Genomic DNA, 19,628 nt, shown 5'->3' with positions numbered 1-19,628 from the left:
TGCTAAACTAAAACTTTGGATCGATAATAATTTATTTTAAAAATCCCGCATTATTTAAATGGCAACATTTTTTAGTCATAACAAATACTTTTTTTTTTCAAAAATTGATATTGCATAATATTCAGCATAAAAAACTATACTTGTAAACTGAAAAATTTAAATAAATAAATAAATCAAAATGCAAAGGTTTTGTGTTAGTATAATCAGGTGATATTTATCTAAAAAAAGGAATAAAATTTTTATTCGGACATGCGCAGAAGGAATTTGCTGGCCAGCGATCCACATCAATGAAATGCGTAACGTCACTACAAAATTCCCAGCTCAGGATTGGTTGCGCATTTCGGAAATAGCGTCACAACGCCAATCAGAAGTTGAGGCATATCGAGCTCTGCCTTGAACATCAATCGTCATATGACCCATTCTATTGAGTCGGCAAAGCTTGAGCCATATTTGTCTGTGCTAAAATAGTTTCGTGGAGTGAGTGTGTGCAGATAGTCATCACATTTTTGGGACCTGTAAATACTTCCACTCAACACATACAAAATGGCCGAAGCAAATCCCGTTTATGGACCTTTCTTTGGAGTTATGGGGGCGGCGTCAGCTATTATCTTTAGCGGTATGTATAGTACGATTGTTAGAATGGCTGTTTCGATCTCATATTGATCTTAGTTCGAATGTACTTAGTTTTTCATTAGCTTCAATCCTCAGGAATATCAGCCCTTACAGTACTATATATTCGAATGATATAAACGATCTAAGTATGAAATCAGCTATTTTAGGCGTCCTAAATTTAGGAACAGCCGCACCTTGTGGCATATGCTATACCGTCGCTTACGTAGGCCCTCAGAAAACGCTAATATGCAATAGATTGTCTGGTGTTGGCATAAGGCTGATATAGTAGGCGTTGTAATATAGATTACAGGGTTGAAACTTGGGAAGTTCGGATTAGTCATGTGATTATTGTAGTATATGAATGTTGGTAGCATTGTAGTTTACGTTAGTCCAGTTCTGCCAGTTTTTATTATGTATATAGTTTAGATATCATTTCTTATAGATTGTCTTGCATAATTATTGTATAAACTGAAGGATTGGGTTGTACCTAATTGATTAATACAAATCTTCATAGAGCTATGTGAAGCTATTCTGACAATAAAGCAGTACCTAATTGTCATCACATGATAGATAACTTGAATCATGTGATTGATCATGAGTACATAACCTAAGTTTATTGAACAAAATTTTATTGAACTCCAATTATCAAATACTAGATCATGCATGAATTTGTACATATTTCTCTGCTATATTTGTTTCATCCATATTAGTGAAAATATTATTTTTTACATAGCAGTTAACAGTTTGTGTCAGTTAAAATGCACAGTAGTATCTTTGAGTAGTGATTATAACACCAATCAAGGCATTCCACTACTTAAAAATTCTGTTATTTAAATGACCAAAGTTATGTCACATGACTGACTTAGTTCTTAAGTCACATGTTCACATCCTTACACCATGACATTACTTAAAAGGAGTCTCTCAGTGAGAGAAATAGCAAATCAATTTGCTGATTGCATTTTGTTTTAGAACTATAGATTAGTAAGCAGTATGATAACAACAATACATACTTTCATAATATAAAGTCTTGCCTTGAATTTGCACTCATTTATTTTCAAATTTATATGATTATCTGCCTAAAAATGATGATTCTTTAAATTATAATATTAAGTGTAAGTATATATTATTTCAATCTAAACCAATTTGAGTTTATTCAATTCAATCAATTTATGTAAATTCTTCAAAATTAAATTAATTTCATAGTATATAAAAAGAGACATTTAGGTGAAAGGTTTGACCTGTTTGTTCAAAAATTGGGTCACCATTGAGCAGACCTGAAATATTATTTATTAATACTTCAGTATATTTTTGCAATATTACTTATTTTATAATTATCATTGCTGTGAGTAAACATGACACTTACTTAAGTGATTAGGGATAGTTTGCCACTAATGATTACTTATTATCTGCTTTATCAGCTCTTATTATATGAAATACATTTTTAATAACCTTCTTTACATTGGAAGTGCATATAGCTTAAGGAGATTTAGAACAATATTTTTTTTATATAATTGCAACTTATAGTTCAAAAACTTTTTGCCTTTTCCTATTAAAATTGTTATCATTTTTAGAAGAACAGTCATAAATTGGTTTGTTTACTTTAAAGTATCAATAATGTCAAATAACATACTTATACTCGTCTTGTATGATTCCAGCGCTGGGAGCTGCATATGGAACAGCCAAGTCAGGCACGGGTATTGCCGCCATGTCGGTGATGAGGCCCGAGCTTATCATGAAGTCCATCATTCCCGTTGTCATGGCGGGTATTATCGCCATTTACGGTTTGGTCGTGGCTGTGCTGATTGCTGGTTCCTTGGAATCATCAGCAACTTACTCCCTCTTCAGGTAAAAACTAGCAAAGAACAAATTACAATATTTAATAATTTAATCCTAGTTTTACTAGTCTTCGAAATTTATAACTGATACTTCAGAACTGAAGACACACACTCATAAATCTCTAATACTATGCATAATATTGCTATATAAAAAATGTAATATTTTCAACCAAAAAAATAGTTTTTGCTAATTTACCAAGCAGAGCAGCATCTCAAGTTATACAATATTAGTTGCATTTCAAATTGATAAATTACTTTATTTATACAAGGTCAAAATATATTTCTTGGACATTGTCTCAATAATATACATTGATATTTGGTTTTAAGATAAAAAAAAACAAATGAAAGAAAACTATGACATACACATGTCTGAATTGAAGATTGGATTGTTATTTTGATTTTATGGGATCAATTTTATTAAAAAAATTGTTTTATTTTTCAGAGGTTTCATCCACTTGGGCGCGGGTCTCGCTGTCGGTTTCTCAGGTCTAGCTGCCGGTTTCGCCATAGGCATAGTGGGTGATGCTGGCGTGCGTGGTACAGCCCAACAACCTAGATTATTCGTCGGTATGATCCTTATCCTCATTTTCGCTGAGGTATTGGGTCTTTACGGACTTATCGTCGCCATCTATCTTTACACGAAGCAATAAATTCTGCGCGCACACTCTCCGCAACATGCCTCCGAGCTCTATGTCTCAACTCCTAATCTATGCTCAGTTTTCAGTCTCGCGCACATCGTCGCCGGTAGTATACGCTTTGCATAGCGCTCTGAGGCATCTTCTGTTTAGAACTTATCCCAAATAACTCTCCCATTCGCATATCTCCGGTTCGACGCGGTTTCGATGCTGCGACTGCGCCGCGCCTCGAGACGCGAACTGTATAAACACAATTACTTCTGAACTACCGTGCGACACCTAAATTATTTATTCTTAATTTATTTGCCTTAATCCTCCCATTTTATTTTGCGGCTGACACAACATATCAGTTGAGTTGCGTGACCACCCATCGCGAACGATGTTACAGACGATATCAATTTTAGATTATTTTAGCATTAAGGCGAAACTAATGTACAGTTAGAGTAGAAAATTAAGTCCAAACGAGTTATATTGATATAATTTATAAACTGTTGAACCTGCAGGGTACTGTGTACCAATGTCTTCTGGGCAGTTAGGTGTTACCTGGCTTATATAACATGCTGTCTACAGCTTTGTCACAGTGGGTGTACTTATCCATTCTGTTTAATGTACCGCTATTGTATTATCCAAAATGAATGAGAGCAAGTCACAAACAATGTATTGCCAGGGATCAGTTAATAAACATGATTTGTACATTCCATACTATTTTGTTTCTACTTAATTGTTTGTGTGTTTTATTTACCTTGATCTTCAAAATGAGCGAACAAGATACTTAATGTTAAGAAACAGATGCTTCATGACACCGCACTGTCGTATTATATATATTAAATTATAATAATTATTATAATGTTTCTGATGACTTACTATGTGAAATATATTCAAGATATTTTTATGTATACCTCATAGTCGAAATGATGTTTGAATGAATTATAAATTGGTAAGTAAACTAAATACAATTAGGTAAAATTGTATTTTATTTTAGGTTCCATGTTAGAGAATGTTATAATCTTTGGTGTTATTGAATGAATTGTGTTAATAAAATATTTTGAAAAGTACTGTAAATTATGAATCGAGTGTTTTAGTTGGCTCATTATCCATCCCCTATAAAAATTATTAAGATTAAATATTCTATAAAAGTTATCTAGATTAAACAAATTTGGAAATCTATATGCACTAATAAGAGGAAACTACTATTATTTTTTGAAAGGTTAAAATAATATTTCGGCTCGTATTCTTAGAGATATAACCACATTCTCGTATATTATACGGGTTGCAGACCAAGAGCTAAGCTAAGTTAGTTTAGCTTCGCTCGCATAGCTGACGCAGTTTTCCATACTTGTGTGCAGACCACAAACTATGTGACCTAACTAAAGTATGCGAAGCTAAGTTAGTTGTGTATGCCGATGCGCAGCTACACGAGCTAAGCTAAGCCCCGCACACCATTTGCACATCCTTCGCCACACTGACTGAGCTTTGGCTTAGCTGTTGGTGTGCACGCTATTTATTTCTAACTTAGCTTAGCCTAGCTTGCTTGGCATAGCTTAGTTTTCGGTCTGCAACCGGCATAAAGATTGATGGATAGCGCCCAATATGAGATAGAATCAAATTATGGACCCTAGCTCTTAATTGCTGCATATGCAATTGCCCTCCCTCACAGGGACGCCATGGCCACGTGACACGTCACTACGTATCCAAACAATTAGTATTCACATGTATGGCGCCTCACTCACTTGGCGACGGTTTGGCAACGTCGCCAATTTGGAAGTGTAGCCATGACGACGGGTCATTTGGGTGGAGACGTCGCCAACAAATGTATGCGAGCAAGTTGCGTCTCACTCACTCGGTAGCCAACGGTTCGCCAAGCAAGACGCCAAATTCGCGCTCATTGCAATAAGATAGCGAAAAATGAGTTTCGATACTGAGAGATTCATCGTAGAAATTCAGAATCGTCCCTGTTTATGGGATGCCTCGTTATCTGAGTATTCTGATCGTAATATGAAAATTAAATGTTGGGAAGAAATAGTAGATACCTTTAAAGAACAAGATAATCTTACGGTTCAAGAAAAACAACATTTCGGTAAGTGAAAATCATTTGTTTATTTAGTTTATCCATTAACAACAATACATTAAGCAAACCTATCTTGCCATGGTACCTAATGGATTTGTTACAAAATATTCTGCTAACTTGTCGATCTCGATTTGTGGCAGGTTCAAATCCCGTCACCGTCAGCGTATCTTCGTAAGAATATCCATCTCTAGAACGTACAAAATTGTGCAAAATACAACACGACCTTACAATTTTCATCGCAAAATGAATATTGACATTAATTGGTCATGACGACTCATTGGTCTAGTGGTTAGTACCCCTGACTGCGAATACATGGGTCCCGGGTTCGATCCCCGGCTGAGACGAACATCGATGTGATGAGCATTTGGTGTTGTGCTTAGGTCTTGGGTGTTTAAATATGTATTTATATCTATCTATCTATAATAATATGTATGTATATCCGTTGCCCAGTACCCATAACACAAGCGTCACCAGCTTAGCATGGGACTAGGTCAATTGGTGTGAATTGTCTTTAAAAAAAAAAAATTGGTCTGAAATACCTCCATTTGTTCGATAATATACCAAATGTACATTCGATGTAACGGCGAGCTCGTGATAATCGGTACTTGAATATTTTTTATTGGAACTGAGATTGTGTCCTCCATACATGAGGTTTTCATGTAAGCCAAAAGCTTCATCTCCAAGTATCACGTATGGAATATTATCACCGTTCTCTGTCAGCGGCTTAGCGTTAGGAATATTTAGGGTTTTGTTTTGAAGTTTAGTGTAAAAAGCAGTATCTGAAAACACCTGAATCGCCGCTTTTCCCATAATATTATGCTCCAACGTCTATATATAGGAACTTGTAGTTAGCATCACAAATAGCTAGTAACACAATAGAAAAAATATTTTTATAGTTGAAGTACATTGATCCAGTATGCATAGGTTTAATTACTCTCATGTGTTTACCATCAATGGCACCAATGCAATGAGGAAAGTTGGCACTTTTTTCAAATCCTCTTGCAACTTTTCCCAATCATCGCTACTAGTAGGTATAAACTGTTCTTGGTGTTGACATATCACGTCACATACTTCTCGAATAATTGTGCAGATTGTTGTATTAGACCGCAAGCCCATGAACAAAAAATACCTGTGAAATGACCCAACCTGAATTACGCTTAGAAGGCTGTTACTATATCTGAAAATAGCTCTGAGCACTATGCCGTCATTTCTGAGCGGTACATGTGAGTACGTGAGTGAATGGACTTTCTCAAGTACAATGGGGGAATTTCGACTAATTATTAATGTACGGCTTTGTTATAAGTGTATAGATGATTAAAAATAAATGTCGAAAAACCTAGTGCCGTACACAAGTGATGGTGCCGGAAGTCGGTGCAAATTTTTAATTCGACGACAGTTGCAGAAGCAATATAGGTCATTTATTACTGTACGGCATTTGTGTGATTCCTTTTGGACACATATACAGATACTTTACCGAAAGTCGAAAGCCAAGGGTCGGAACCCTACCCCTACACCCATATACCCTAAGGTCATTGTAAAATGTACGGCAACATGTTCAAAATATTATTTAACACGGACAATAATGTTTTATAATTATGCCGTCCAAATATTATAGTTAATATTTGTGTAATTAAATATTTATCGAAATTTCAGGATTTACCAAGTTCTTACTGCTGTAAGATCAGAGAATAATGTACGGCAACTTGTTTTTTTACATAATGTTACTAAATATTACCGTTGTACATTATAGCCGTTCATTATAAATGGTAACAAATAAAAATATTATGATAAAAAATATATGAAATTTCCGAAATTTAGATGACTTTTCAAATGCTCCTAGAGTAATATGGGGAGTAATATTTTCAAAGATTATTGTTATTTTATATGTAACAAATATAAATAAACAAAAAAAACCAGATGCCGTACATTTTACTCCAGATTATTCTTTACAGCTGATAAAAACTTCGACGACGTTTGAGGTGTCCCTTAAGGTCATTAATAACTGTACATATCTGAGTATACTACCATAAGGCTGTAAAGTATATTTACAGCCTTATCGTACCAACAGAGAGAGGTAAAGGAAAAATATTTTTAACAAAAATAAAAATATAATACAGGGCGTCCCAAAGTTATGAGACATGAAGGGAAAGTACCTTAAATATCGCAGATAGGGTATTTTACTAAAAGAAGACTTTATGTTATTTTTAAAAGTTAGTAATTCTGCATTCAAAGATTTTTTTAAAACTACTTGCCTCATCTGGAAATCGAACCGGCTTAAATAAAAAAAAAAACACCCCTACTTTTATGATGCCAATCGAAAGAATGGCCAAAACCTAATAACTTTTCTAAAGTAACAGACTCGTAGGGGATTTTTTTAGGCCGAATACGATAGATAATGTTTTTAATTTAATTAAAAAGATATATTCACGCTGTTACTTTCTTTTAAAATACTATGTTACTTAAGAAGATTTATTAGTTTTTGGCCATTCTTTCGATTGGCATCATAAAAGTAGGGGTGTTTTTTTTTTACATTTAAGTCGGTTCGATTCCCAGACGAGGCAAGTAATTTTAAAAAAATCTTTGAATGCAGAATTAATAACTTTTAAAAATAACATAAAGTCTTCTTTTAGTAAAATACCCTATCTACGATATTTAAGGTACTTTCCCTTCATTTCCCATAACTTTGGGACGCCCTGTATTGGTAGGCGCTGGTAGCGGACTATCGAAAGTGTACGGCATTTATCTTTTATTGAAGATTGTCTAAAGTATTAATAACCTGTGTTATTGCCGTACAGATAAAAGTCACCGGAAAATGACTCTTTTCTGAGGAAAGTATTTTACCCCATACACCTATGTGTTCCACAAAAAATGTACGGCATGCTGGAAAATGTTATCTATTTGTGAAGTACTCTCAAGATCATTTAATTTTATGTTGTTTCATATCATCATCACCTATATGCTAATCAGGCATATGTTGCGACCCTTGGCTTTCGACCGCTCCGCTGGGAATATGTACGGCGTTTACGGGTAAATTATCTGTATATGTGTCCAAAAGGAATCACACAAATGCCGTTCAGTAATAAATGACCTATATTGCTTCTGCAACTGTCGTCGAATTAAAAATTTGCACCGACTTCCGGCACCATCACTTTTGTACGGCACTAGGTTTTTCGACATTTATTTTTAATCATCTATACACTTATAACAAAGCCGTACATTAATAATTAGTCGAAATTCCCCCATTGTACCTGAGAAAGTCCATTCACTCACGTACTCACATGTACCGCTCAGAAATGACGGCATAGTGCTCAGAGCTATTTTCAGATATAGTAACAGCCTTCTAAGCGTAATTCAGGTTGGGTCATTTCACAGGTATTTTTTGTTCATGGGCTTGTGGTCTATATGACCAAGTCGGTAGTAGTAAATTAAGTAAATTTTGGTATTTTCAGCTGAATCGTTGCAGAAAAGGTGGAAAAGTATCAGAGGTTGCTACACAAGAGAAGTTAATCGGAAAAAATCTGTAAAGTCTGGGTCGGGCTGCGGATCACGCAAAAGTGAATACATTTATTATAAACAATTACAATTTCTTCAAAAAGTTGTTTCTATAAGAGCGCCAGATCCGACTTCGGCCACTGTAGACCCTTCAAACTCGGAGGATAATCCTGAGCATGTCACACAAGAAATCAGACAATTACACGGTCGAAAGAAGCAGAAAACAAAAGAAAACACTGAAGATAATAAGTTCATCGCATTTCTTAATAAATCTAAAAGGGAAAAATGTGAGATAGGGAATCAAGACGAAGACAAGCTTTTTCTCTTGTCATTAGTTGGAACATTAAAAAAAGTTCCACCAAACAGAAAAATGGCAACAAAAATTAAAATTATGACAATTCTCAATGAAGAAACCTGCAATGAACAAACTCAGAATACTCGTGATTATTGGTCATCACCACCACCAGATCGGCCATCTTGAAGCTATAATCGTGAGTATTCCACCAGTCGCAGGTTTCTATTATGCTGACTCTCCGAATGCACTGACAGCCATTTCAGATGATTCTTCTATTATAGACATATGGTTAATAATATTCTACTACAGTACTAATATGTTATTATATTTAAGTTTAATGTTAAAAAATTTTAATTACAATAAACAGCTTGCTTACCTTAATGTCACAAATAGTTTTTCTTCTGGACTTATGGATTTTCTCAGTATAGTATCTTGTTTTGTTAGCTCATTCCTACATAGTACATAAGCTCAATAATTCATCAAATGACATTCTCACGTAGTTAAAAAACTTTGTAGGATATTTTCACAAATCTTCGATTAGAAAAAACACCACTCCGGCTTCGGTCTGATACAAAAGGATGGACCCAAAGTTTCTTAGGTTTCTTTCTCTCTTTGCGACGCACGTACCAATAAATAAGTGCGATTTCTTCTATTGACAACGCGTCCATTTTCTACAAGCCGAGAGAACTGACTGGCCAGAAAATGGCTGCTATTGGCTACTCCATTTGGCATCCTAAGGAAGCCAGAGGTAGCCATGGCCAGCGACGTCGCCAACTAGTTCTTATTGAGATGTATGCCGGCTAACTCACTTGGCGACCGACTGGCTACGTTGCCAAGTAGCCATAGTATTACAGCGCTAAATCGCATTAAGATACAATTTTCACGGGACCGAACCGTCGCACTAATAATATGATGTACCTACATTTAGTTTCAACATATTGACGTCCGTCGTAGTTTTCTACAATGCCATTCCCATATATATAATAGAAACCACATGAAAAAGATGTTACAGTGTTTGTAGCTCAAATATTCTTTGTCAAAATCAAGTTTCTTAGTTTGGAAAGTGTAGATACAAAAAGTCTAGCAAAGCTATCAAAGTTGAATTTTTATTTAATTAATAGACTTTAAGTAAAAATAACGTATGCGTGTATGAACCATGTCCTCAAAACATTTCCATTGCCATATACCTACCCCATATTTTAAATCTACAAAGAAGTTTAAGAGGTAATGTGGCGAGGGATAAAAAAATACTATCAAAATCCATAGTAAGTATAAAAACTATACTAACTATAGGTACCTACAGATGCATAAAGTTATTTTTCTTTATAAAGGAAGGTGTACCGCTGATCCTCCACCAGTCAAACCACTTAGTGCGCTAGTAATCTATAACTCTCAATAGCGATTGCGATCCCGACTTCAATGTACCTACTTATTTGTACCGCGCAATCCAAAGCTGTGTCATCGACTGTTCGGAAAGTAACCGAACACCTTGTAAAATAGCATAAGTACATATAGTTAGATCGCCGCCTGCGCGCGACGCTTTTCTATAACATCAGTGTATCATCAACCATCAACGCGATCACTCATTAAATTAGTTTTTAAGAGCAAAGCAATCTTTTATTTAAATATCATTAAAGTGTTTTGGCAGCAGCCCGAACATTTTTGGTCCTTCGAGCCTCCGTACAGGCGGGACCTGGAACGCGAGTTTTCGTGAAAGTTTCGTGTGTACGAAGTGCTAGCACCATTGCATTAAATCATCAAGTGCGGTGAGCTGAACCAGCTCCCACACAGCATACATCACAGCATACATCAGTTCTGGTTCGGCAAGCTAGCAGGCTTGCTACCAGGGATAGCATCAGCATCAGCATTCGTGAGGTGGCCAGGCAGGCTAACCACACAACAGCATCATTACCTGTTATCAAGCCAGGCAGGCTTGCTACGCAACAGCATACAGCAGCAGCATACAACATCGACAGCACCGCGCGGGTTCGAGCAACAGCACAACAGTAACAGCATATCAAGTGAGATCTTTCCATATTACTGCTTAATCCAGTATGTATCTCGATAATCTTATTGAAAAACAAAAAACAACCTTTGAGGCTCTCGAGTCGTTACAAAGAAATATTAAAAAAGACCCCGCGGAAAGAAAGTCGCAACCGGACTATGCTAGGCGTAAGTTAGCTAATCTGGAAGACCTGTGGTCTGACTTTCAACAAAATCACATACAGTTGTGTACCTACGATGAAATCAAACAGCATCCGTACATTATCAATTCCGAATATGAATTGGCAACAACTTTGTATGAATCTACAAAGGAATTAATCAAGCAGACACAAGCAAGAGGTTCTGTCCAACAGCCTATATTAGAAAAGGCATCTATTTCTGGTGTAAGGGATCGGGCAGCCTCTCCACTGTCAGCTAATAAGCCAGCAGCAACCATTGTGACTCCAGACGCAGCAGCACAGCATAATCAAGGTTATCAGCCTAGTCAACAGCAAACATCGTCTACATATGAATCAGTACAGCAAGCAGAACCCCCGAAATCCAACGGAAAACTTCGGGAGCTCCTTAGAAAGCAGATATCAAACTTCAAAGCATTCGAGAGAACAATCAGCAACATAGATTTAAGTAGCACGTCCGAAAAATGGGAGTTTGAATACACCCTAAAATCAATACAGCAGCGCTGGTCAGCTATAGACTCTCTTCACTGGGAGGTCGTCATGTACCAAGAAGGTGAGGATGAGGTATATCAAAGCATATTTTCTAAGCATGAACGAACATACAACGAGTACATCAAATCAATCAACAGCAAATTATGGTCCGTTGCACATCGCGAGTATTCTACGCCCAAAATGGATATTCCAGTTTTTACGGGTAACTACCAGCACTGGACCTCATTCAAGGACCTTTTCCTAGAAACAATCGACCGCAACCCGTCCTTATCAAATGCACAAAAAATGCAGTTTTTGAAGAGCAAGGTAAAAGGTGAAGCTGAAAATTTAATTCGTCACCTACTAATCAGTTCCGAAAACTACACTATATGTTGGGAAATCCTAAATAACAGGTATAATAATCAAAGATTAATATTCACATCACACATGAATATTCTGTTCAGTCTCCCAACCATGCAGCAGCAGTCATTGATCCAGATCAAGAGGATGCATGACACAGCAGTCGAAGTACTTAATGCTATAAAGAACCTAGGTGTCAACATAAGCACCTGGGACCCCATCATAGTTCATATCTTATCACAAAAACTCGACACAGAGACTCATGCAGATTATATTGAATCAGTCAAAAATCCCCGGGAATTGCCTATTTTACGAGAGTTTATCGACTTCTTAGAATTGAAATTCACTACCCTAGAATCGTCTCGTAGAAAACAAGACTTTTCGACTCAAAAGACAAATCAAGGGACTCAACAAACTTATTATCAAAATCGAAAACAGCATTTTGAACACCAACCATCAAACAAAACTTTCCCATCGCGTCCCATCATGAAAGCGCTTCACGTATCTACGGGTATCATATGTCCATTATGTTCCCAGGCACACGGTATATTCCAATGCAATAATTTCTTGCAATTGCCGTGCGAATTGAAACTTAAAACCGTGCAAAAGTTACAACTCTGTGCAAACTGTTTGTATTCTCATAAAAATAATAAATGTTATTCAATAAAACGATGTCGTACGTGTAATGAAAATCATAACAGCCTGTTACATGACGCCTTTAACAAGCAAAAACCAACCATATCAACCGCAAGTACTTCGAAGTCTCACGTTCAACCAAATAGCAACGCAGCAACTACGCCCCATGCAGCCGTGGGAAAGGCAACCGAAGTTCTCTTAGCGACCGCAGAAGTCAAAATCACGGCAATCGATGGTTCACAGCAAATAATGAGGGTCCTGATTGACCAAGGATCCCAGATATCATTAATTTCGGAAAAGGCTGCTCAATCATTAGGTTTACAACGGCAAAAATGCAACGGCTCTATCTTTGGAGTCGGTCAAAAGCAGAATAATTGCAAAGGCATGCTCACTATTAAGTGCGCGTCTGTCAACGATGACTATTCATTCGAAACCGAAGTTTTAATTATAAACAACTTAATCAAAAGCTTACCGAATCACAGCTTCGATAGACCGTTTCTACCGTATTTAGATAACATAATATTAGCGGACCCTAATTATAATATGAGCCGACCAATCGATCTACTATTCGGAGCGGATGTCTACGCATCTATAATCTTAAACGGGATAGTCAAGGGCGAACATCAATCACAACCAATAGCACAACAAACGCGCCTTGGCTGGATTCTCTGCGGAAACATGCCCCAATCATTTCACTGCAACGTTGTACTCAGCAACTTCGAAGACCTGAAACAATTTTGGGAGATCGAGGGTATAACGGAGGAGTATTCAATGTCCACAGATGATCAACATTGTATTGATTTTTACAAGCAAACAACAAAAAGACTCGAAGACGGACGGTACCAGGTCAGGTTACCAATGACAAAAAACTTTGAAGAGAAACTAGGAGAGTCTAAACACATAGCAATAGCACAATTTCGTAACATCGAAAAGAAACTAGCAAAGGATCCTAATTTGACAACAAGTTACAAACAATTCATGCAGGAATATCTAGACTTAGGTGATATGACACCTTGTATATATAACAAAAGGGCTTCCCCGGAATGTTATCTCCCGCACCACGGCGTGCAGCGTGCTGACGCGAGCAAATTCCTACGCTATGTTTACAGTGGGTTAGCAAAGACGTCGTCTGGGTTCAGTCTTAATGATTTAATGTACAAAGGTCCGAATTTACAAAAAGACTTGCAATCACTAATTTTATCATGGAGACAATATAAAGTCGGCTTCGTCGCCGACATAGAAAAAATGTTTCGGAAAATCTTGATATATGAAACCGATCAAAATCTTCAAAAAATAGTATGGAGGAACTCACTAGAGGAACCTATCTATTTAACGCCGCACGAGCTACAAAATGCAAGTCGGTTGATCATTATCAATGAGCAAAGATCCGCATTCGCAAGCGATATAGAGCATTATCGCGAACATAAACGTGTGCAAAGTAAAAGCAAATTATTACCTTCGACACCGCACCTGGACAAGTCAGGAATCCTTAGAGTTGGCGGAAGATTATCAAAAGCAAACATAGATCCTGAGATGAAGCATCCAGCAATCATACCCCACGAAGGGCGTCTCACGACCTTACTGATAGCAGAAGCACATGAACTAACTTATCATGGTGGGCCAAGACTTACTGTGACATGTTTAAGAAAGAAGTACTGGATCATAAGAGGATACAGTGCCACCAAAAAATATTTGAGATCATGCGTAATGGCGTCTGAAAGCAAGCAAGAACAAAACAGGAAAAAAGCATCAAGCAAGCAAACTAATGAATCATGTAAAGGTCAGTCATCAGCCGGAAAGAAGACACGACCAGTTAAGAAGAAATTCGACTTTATATCAATGGCGATAGCGCTTCTTTCATTCATGAGCATTATGTCTACGTCTAGATCGGAGTATAATATTACTGAGATGAGCGCCAGCCAATCGTTGTATTTCGACCCCATAACAAAGATGCAACTTATCAGAGACAAATGGACCTTAGTTGTGTACCACGATATGGCCCCGTACTGGCAAGGTGAACTAGCATACAAAAAATTATCAAATCACTTGGACAAACTATGTACTAACATCGAGAATAATCAACAATGCCATATGATTTTACTACAAATGAATCACGACTACTCAGAATTACAATATAACAATCAACTTTTATTGACACAGCATTTTACCGAGCACTCCAGACAGCGTCGCGGTCTTATCAACGGCGTAGGCTACCTTGCGAACACATTGTTTGGTGTGCTAGATCAGCATTTTGCAGATAAATACACTGAGGACATTGAACTGATTAGAAATAATCAACAACACTTAGTAAATCTATGGCGTAACCAAACTTCTATAGTAGAGTCAGAATTTAACTTGTTAAAAAGAACAGAAGCATCGATGGAAAGGCAGTATAACATTATAAATAGTCGGTTAAACTCTCTCGATAAGGCAACAAACGATTTAAATAAGCAAATACAGAGCATGTCGGAAGTCGAGGATTTTATTATGTCAGCAATGTCGGCTATGAACTTACTTCAGAATCTAAAAAGCATTCAAAATACCCTCTTGGACACCATCACTGACGTATATCAAGGCCAACTGAACGCCCACCTGTTGACTCCCAAGCAACTACAGAGTGAACTGAATGTGATATCAGGACAGTTATCAAAGGATTTAAGCATACCGATCGACAACATACAAATTGACTTATACAAAATATACAAACTTTTAAAAATAAAAACGAGAATCACTACACAATACCTTATCTTTGAAATACAATTTCCTCTAGTGAGCAGGGACATATACCAGCTGTATCAGATAATACCCATACCACATCAATTTGGCAAATTAATGACTGAAATAGTCGCCTTATCACAATACGTATCATTAAATCTAAACAAGGACGCCTACATCATATTATCAATCGACGAGTTACAAGGATGCATATTACACGAGGGACATTACTTGTGTGAATTAAAGAGCCCAATTTATCATCTAAGCACTGACGAGAAGTTTTGTGTTTTTAATCACATCAATGACAGTTGCAAAGTAGCTACCACAACCTGCCGCAACCAGTGGATAAAACTAAACAATCCTCTGCAGTATCTGTACTTCAGTTGCGATACATACAATTTGCGGATCATATGTGACAATACAGTACACAGTCGCGAAATAAAGAAATCTGGAATAATAACTCTGCATGATAAGTGTCAAATTAAAGGCAAGGATTTCACATTACTGGCAAGCGGGCAACAATTCAATACTTTACAAACGGCACCGAACATCCTTACACCAGATGTTCCAGAAATCAACCACATTATCAATATAACAATGCCTTACTTCAAAGAAGACGATACAGATATCGATAAACTGAACAGCTCTATAGATGGCTTGGAATCCCAAATAAAGAGCATGAAGAGCAACATGAATGAAATGCCTGAGCTATCGAGCCACGACATACATCAATACTCCATCAGTTACAGCCCGGTCGCCGCGTGCGCGTGCGCGGCGCTCGTCGTCGCCTGGAGGAGGTGTCGGCGTCGGCGGCGTCTGGTGCTCTCACCGGGCGCGCAACGCAGTGATAATAGTGAAATACAATCAGTGGTTCACAATGAAAGTGAAAGTGTTAGTGCGCGAAAGGCATTCTCGATAATCGAAGATAGTGTCGTGTAACATAAACACTCATTTTTTTATTATTTTTTTATCAGTAAATTTTTTTCTATCATTATTATGTATAATTTTAAGCATTTTGTTTTTTTTCTCCCGCCCGGGAGCATGTTCGGAAAGTAACCGAACACCTTGTAAAATAGCATAAGTACATATAGTTAGATCGCCGCCTGCGCGCGACGCTTTTCTATAACATCAGTGTATCATCAACCATCAACGCGATCACTCATTAAATTAGTTTTTAAGAGCAAAGCAATCTTTTATTTAAATATCATTAAAGTGTTTTGGCAGCAGCCCGAACATCGACGCTACTGATACTAAGTATACTAAGACATTTTAATATGAAATAATTAGGAGTACACAAGGCTGTATGATTTATTTAATTTTTTTTTTATAGAACAGCGGACAAACGGGCAGTCAGAACCTGATGTGATACCCGACGCTCATGGACACTCAATGCCAGAGGGTCGTGAAAGCGTTACCGGTCTTTTATGGATTAGTACGCTCTTTTCTTGAAGGACCCTGCGTCGAATTGGTTCGGATATGCTTCAGTGGGCAGTGGGTAGCTACTACATAGTGGTTGTGCGGCAAAAACTGTCATAAAAACGCTCAGTTGTGGAACGATTGACGTCGAGGTCGGGTGGAATTTCGTATTGAAAATTGGATTGAAACGTCCGATAATGAAACTCAGCTGCTGGTTGTAGGTGATTGATTAACGTGTCGTATTGAAACAGTGATGTGTTCTGAGAAGAACATATCAGAATAGATACGGTCGTGTGTTCTGAAAAGAACAGTTTCATCGTGTCGTAAGACACGGTAATTTGCCCTGACAAGGGCAGTTGTCAAACGTTTTCGTCGTGAAACAAGAATAATATGTCCTGAAAAGGACAGTTGTTAGACGTTTAGTCGTGATACGATAATTTGTCCTGAAAAGGACAGTTTTAGCGTTATCGTAAGGCTACGATACCGAAGTGTTCTGAGATGAACACGTTCGTACGCTTCGGCGGCTGCGTGCAGAAAAAGGCCAACTTCGTTCTGCTTTTGCTACACACTCCCTCTAGAGGGGTGTGTTTAAGCCCGTTCGGGGCTATGCCCCCTTCGGGTGGAGTGATTTCTCGCGCCCTGCTAATACAGGGCGGTACGGGGTCGAGGTTTCTCCTCTTGGTGGGGGCTGCAGCGCGCAAGGAGGCGTTGGCCTCAACTCGCTGCGCGCAGCCGGTGGGGTCTATTCCGGGGTGTCAAGTCCGGTGGTTGGGGGCCAAGGAGTATTCTCGACTTGGCCCTGGTGTCTTAGTAGTTGATATCGGGCAGCTACGCGGCTCGCGGTCAAGCTCCGCCGGGTGAGACCCCCGGTGGCCCCGGGGGAGGCCCAGCGAGGCGACCAGCGGTCGTAGCCGCGGTTGCTGCCCTGGTGTCACGTCCGGTTGTTGGGGTATCCGCGGAGAATAGCTCACGCGGATACCTGTACTTGTCAGGTGGCCTGGAGTGCCACGGCGCGATGTCCTTGAGGTGGGGATGTTGAGAGGCGTCCGCTCGATCGAACATCACCTTGGCGAGCCGTGCGACGAACTCGTCGATTGACTCCATCCTGAAGTCCCGCGCTATGGTGGCGTTCCTAACGTAGCGGGGGGCCCCCACTGCGCGTCGTAAATTGATGTTTTGTACGGCACGCAGTCTCTGGCGGTGGGACTCCTTTGTGTAGGAGTACCACGCCGGTGCCGCGTACGTTAGGTGTGGGCGCACGTACAGTTTGTAGAGCGCGAGCTTAGTCTGGAGGGGTAAGTTGCCGTAGAGTAGGGGGTAGAGCGCGTACGTCGCACCCTTGGCTCTCCCTATTGCCCTGTTGACATGGTGCCGCATTGTGAGTCGCCGGTCTATGGTGACCCCTAAATATGTGACCTGCGTCTTCCACGGCACGTCCTGATCCAGGAATCGCAGGGGCGGCGGCAGCTTACTCTGGCCAAAGGCAATCGCCTGTGTCTTGTTAGGGTTGGCGGCTAGTCTCCACTTTTCTAGCCACTCTGGCAGGAGGTCCAGAGCGCGTTGGAGCTTAACCGCAGCGTGCTTTATTTTTAGGGATGTGGCCACGTACGCCGTATCGTCTGCGTAGAGGGCCAAGGTGCACCCTTCTGGGCACGGGACGTCGTCAGTATACGTGGCATACAGGATTGGAGACAGCACGCTGCCTTGTGGTACACCCGCCGTGATAGGTCGCGGTCTCGACGCAGCCTCTCCCGTCGCTACGAAAAACGTGCGATCAGTGAGAAAGGCGCGGAGCACGGCGACTATGCGGCGGGGCAGTGGAGACTCGGCGAGCTTCAACACGAGGCCATCGTGCCAGACACGGTCGAAGGCCTTTTCCATGTCCAGCATGACGGCTGCGGCCGCGTTCTTCTTGTTCAGGGCCGTGGCTGCAGTGAAGAGCACCTTCGTCAGCTGCAACGTCGTGCTGTGCTCGCCGCGGAAGCCAAACTGTTCGGGCCTTGGCTGCAGGTAAAGTTGGATCCTCTGCAGCAGCAGCCTCTCGAACAGCTTCGACTGCGTCGAGAGCAGAGTGATGGGCCGGTAGCTCTCAGGTCGGGTAGAGTCCTTCCCGGGCTTCGGTATTAGGATCACCTTGCCCTCTTTCCAGGTCTTCGGGAAGTGGAGGGTCCGGAGGATTCCCGTGAAAAGGCGCGCCAGCGCGACAATCCACCTCATCGGCAGATGGCGCAGCGCCTGGTGGGTGATGCCATCCGGTCCTGGGGCCTTCTTCAGCGGCAGTCGTCGGATCGTCTTCCGCACTTGCGATGGCGAGAAGAAGATCCCGGCTTCGTCAGGTGGGATCGGGCTCGACAACCGGGCCTCGACAGCGCTCTCTACCTCAGCCACACGCGCAGGGGATGTCGCGGTGTTCGGCGAGAATTGGCGCTGGAGGTGTTCGGCGAAGATTTCGGCCCGATCGGTGTCATTGTAGGTGATGACGCCGTTGCTGTCATACAGTGGACGCTTCGGCTCTGGAGTCCGGTAGAGACGGCGGCATAATTGGAAGAGGCGAGTAGGCTCTGTAGTGGCCTCTCCCAGTGAGTGCTCCCACGTGCGCCGCGCGTGTGTCGCCAGTTCGGCCTTGACACGCTCGGCGAGGCGGTTAAGCTGCGTCTTCAGCACTGGGCAGCGATTGCGCTGCCACTGCCTCCTGAGTGCGCGCTTCTGTTGGATCAGCCTTTGCACGTGGGGAGCGAGGTCTGGGCGTATGATCTCCGGTGGACGCGTCGTGGTAGCTTCCGCCAGAGCCGCCTGGAGTTGCCGCGTCATGGACTCCGCCATGTCGTCAACGGCGCCTGGTGTCATGTCCGGTGGGCCGGGTGTAGGGGTGTCTCCAACGATGGACTCGAAGGCGTTCCAGTCGGTGACCCT

At 40.2% G+C, this 19,628-nt stretch overlaps 2 protein-coding genes across 2 annotated transcripts; both read left to right on the top strand.

The window, feature by feature from the left end:
* Window positions 1-360: 360 nt before the first annotated feature.
* LOC125059058 (V-type proton ATPase 16 kDa proteolipid subunit c) lies at window positions 361-3,803 on the top strand. The gene is made up of 3 exons (XM_047663249.1): window positions 361-616; window positions 2,268-2,457; window positions 2,890-3,803. Exons 1-3 carry the CDS (start codon window positions 544-546, stop codon window positions 3,095-3,097), a joined length of 471 nt encoding a protein of 156 aa, XP_047519205.1. The 5' UTR covers window positions 361-543; the 3' UTR covers window positions 3,098-3,803.
* Window positions 3,804-4,260: 457 nt separating this feature from the next.
* On the top strand, window positions 4,261-10,073 carry LOC125059057. The gene is made up of 2 exons (XM_047663248.1): window positions 4,261-5,159; window positions 8,600-10,073. The coding sequence occupies exons 1-2, from the start codon at window positions 4,988-4,990 to the stop codon at window positions 9,121-9,123; spliced, it is 696 nt and encodes a 231-aa protein (XP_047519204.1). The 5' UTR covers window positions 4,261-4,987; the 3' UTR covers window positions 9,124-10,073.
* Window positions 10,074-19,628: the final 9,555 nt, after the last annotated feature.

Source organism: Pieris napi, chromosome 19 (assembly GCF_905475465.1).
Source record: "Pieris napi chromosome 19, ilPieNapi1.2, whole genome shotgun sequence".
Classification (NCBI taxonomy): Eukaryota; Metazoa; Arthropoda; class Insecta; order Lepidoptera; family Pieridae; genus Pieris; species Pieris napi.
This window is presented reverse-complemented; position numbering and strand designations above follow the sequence as displayed.